This window comes from Sitophilus oryzae, unplaced genomic scaffold, assembly GCF_002938485.1.
Source record: "Sitophilus oryzae breed Bouriz unplaced genomic scaffold, Soryzae_2.0 scaffold_169_pilon_pilon, whole genome shotgun sequence".
NCBI lineage: Eukaryota > Metazoa > Arthropoda > Insecta > Coleoptera > Curculionidae > Sitophilus > Sitophilus oryzae.
Genome location: NW_022146390.1, coordinates 405,999 through 407,821, shown reverse-complemented (window position 1 = coordinate 407,821; position 1,823 = coordinate 405,999). Strand labels below are relative to the sequence as shown.

At 44.4% G+C, this 1,823-nt stretch overlaps 1 protein-coding gene across 1 annotated transcript; it reads right to left on the bottom strand.

Moving 5' to 3' along the window:
• Window positions 1–688: 688 nt before the first annotated feature.
• LOC115881140 lies at window positions 689–1,069 on the bottom strand. The gene has a single exon (XM_030898520.1). The coding sequence runs from the start codon at window positions 1,067–1,069 to the stop codon at window positions 689–691; it is 381 nt and encodes a 126-aa protein (XP_030754380.1).
• Window positions 1,070–1,823: the final 754 nt, after the last annotated feature.

Sequence of the window (1,823 nt, the reverse complement as noted above, 5' to 3'; positions counted from 1 at the left end):
CGGGTACCCGTATCTGAGACGACCGAATAGATCCTCGAAACCGACGCGACGCGACGCCTTTACAAAACGATATGGTCAAAGGTCAAAGTCAAGTCAATAGTCGTCAGTAAGTCAGAAATACGCCGTTACGGCATAAGAACGCTGGATTAAACTCATCGTTACTTCTACAGTGTAATCGGGAGATTAATATATTGTAGAATTGATATTTAAAATATAATTCTAACTAGCTTGACAAACGATGTCCTCTCCGGGCCGAAATCAACAATCTCTGACATTCAACGTTTCCAAAGCCTACTACTCCGCTACTCGCAAACATCAGCGGACACGGGGTGCAGGCACGGCGCGAAAATGACTGCCTATCATAAGGATCATAGGCATCGATAACACATTAGGGAACAAGTAGTTCCGTTCGTACCACATACTGTTTCTGCGTTTTCCCGTAAATCTTCGTGCGCCTGACACTCAAATAGTGTGTGGTTAGCCGAGTCTGACTCCTCGCAATACCAGCATTGAGGAGAGTCAGCCTTGCGAATCCTGTGCAGATACTCGCCAAATACTCCATGGCCGGTCATGGCTTGCGTGATGTAATAGTCCGTGTTTGCTTGGTCGCATTTTATCCAATCTTTAATATTGGGTATGAAAATCTTTGTCCATCCGCTATATGCTTCCAATCGTGTCTGCCATTGCTTTAGTACCATGTTTCTGGCCTCTTTCCGGAAGGAAGTTCCATTTTATATATTTGGTGTCTTTCCTGGATCAGTAGACGGACTGGAGGTATCTTAGCAAGACACAGTACTGCTACTGTTGGACATGTGCAGTATGCCGATGCAACCCTGACTGTTAACTTCCTATTTATTCTTTCTAGCATGTTTTCGTAATGCTTGAAGCGCATAGATCTGTCCCAGATCGGCGATGCGTAGAGTATGGTCGAATGAACTACCGAAGCGAGAAGTCTTCTTTTTTCCGCGTGAGGTCCTCCGATATTGGGAGTTATTCTCGCCAGATGCTGGATGATGCCAGATCGTTTATCCCACAGTTTACCGCAATGACGTGTGAAGTCATTTTGCATGCCCAAAGTCAGACCAGATCCCCATGTAATTTAACCTTCTTTTGAAGTTTTATAACTTCATTATCCAGGTTTGAAATGGCAGATCTTTTGCCTTGCGTTGTCCAACAAGAATGACCAGCTCAATGGTTTTCAGGGGGCCCAGTTTTAGCGCCATGCTTTCCAGCTTAATTTTTTTTAATCGCTAGCGCAGCCGTCTGAATCTTTTCTTCGGGGATCGTGTAGGTGGATGCAGTTTTTAAGAGGGCTAGATCGTCCGCGTAAGCTAAGATCGTGTTGCTCAGGCCTGTATCGGTTCTAAGTATCTGATCGTAAAATATATTCCAGAGGGTGGGTCTGAGGATCGAACCTTGAGGGACTCCGCACGTCATTCTGTGTTTCCCGCCGTACTCTGTGATGACATATCTATGTGACAGGAACGACTGTACCATGCGTACAAGGTATGGGCTAATTCTCTTATGCTCTAATTGAGTTGCAATGCCCAGCCATGGAGCCGAATTGAAAGCGTTCCTTATATCAAGGGTGAGTAATCCCAAAAATCCTCTATGTCGGTAACTCTTAGTTTTAATTCGATCTACTTCGTTGACCACCATGTTTAATGCGTCAATGGTGGACTTCCCTTTCCTAAAGCCGAATTGATTAGGGTGAAGTTTGTTGCCTTCTTCTAGTTCTGATTCCAGTCTATCTCTTAATAGGCATTCTAGTAACTTTCCGCTGGAGTTGAGTAAACAGGTTTAATTGAGTAATTGGTCTATAT

Coding starts and splice junctions, on each gene's coding strand:
- LOC115881140 (XM_030898520.1), bottom strand. CDS start 1,069: ATGCAAAATGACTTCACACGTCATTGCGGTAAACTGTGGGATAAACGA.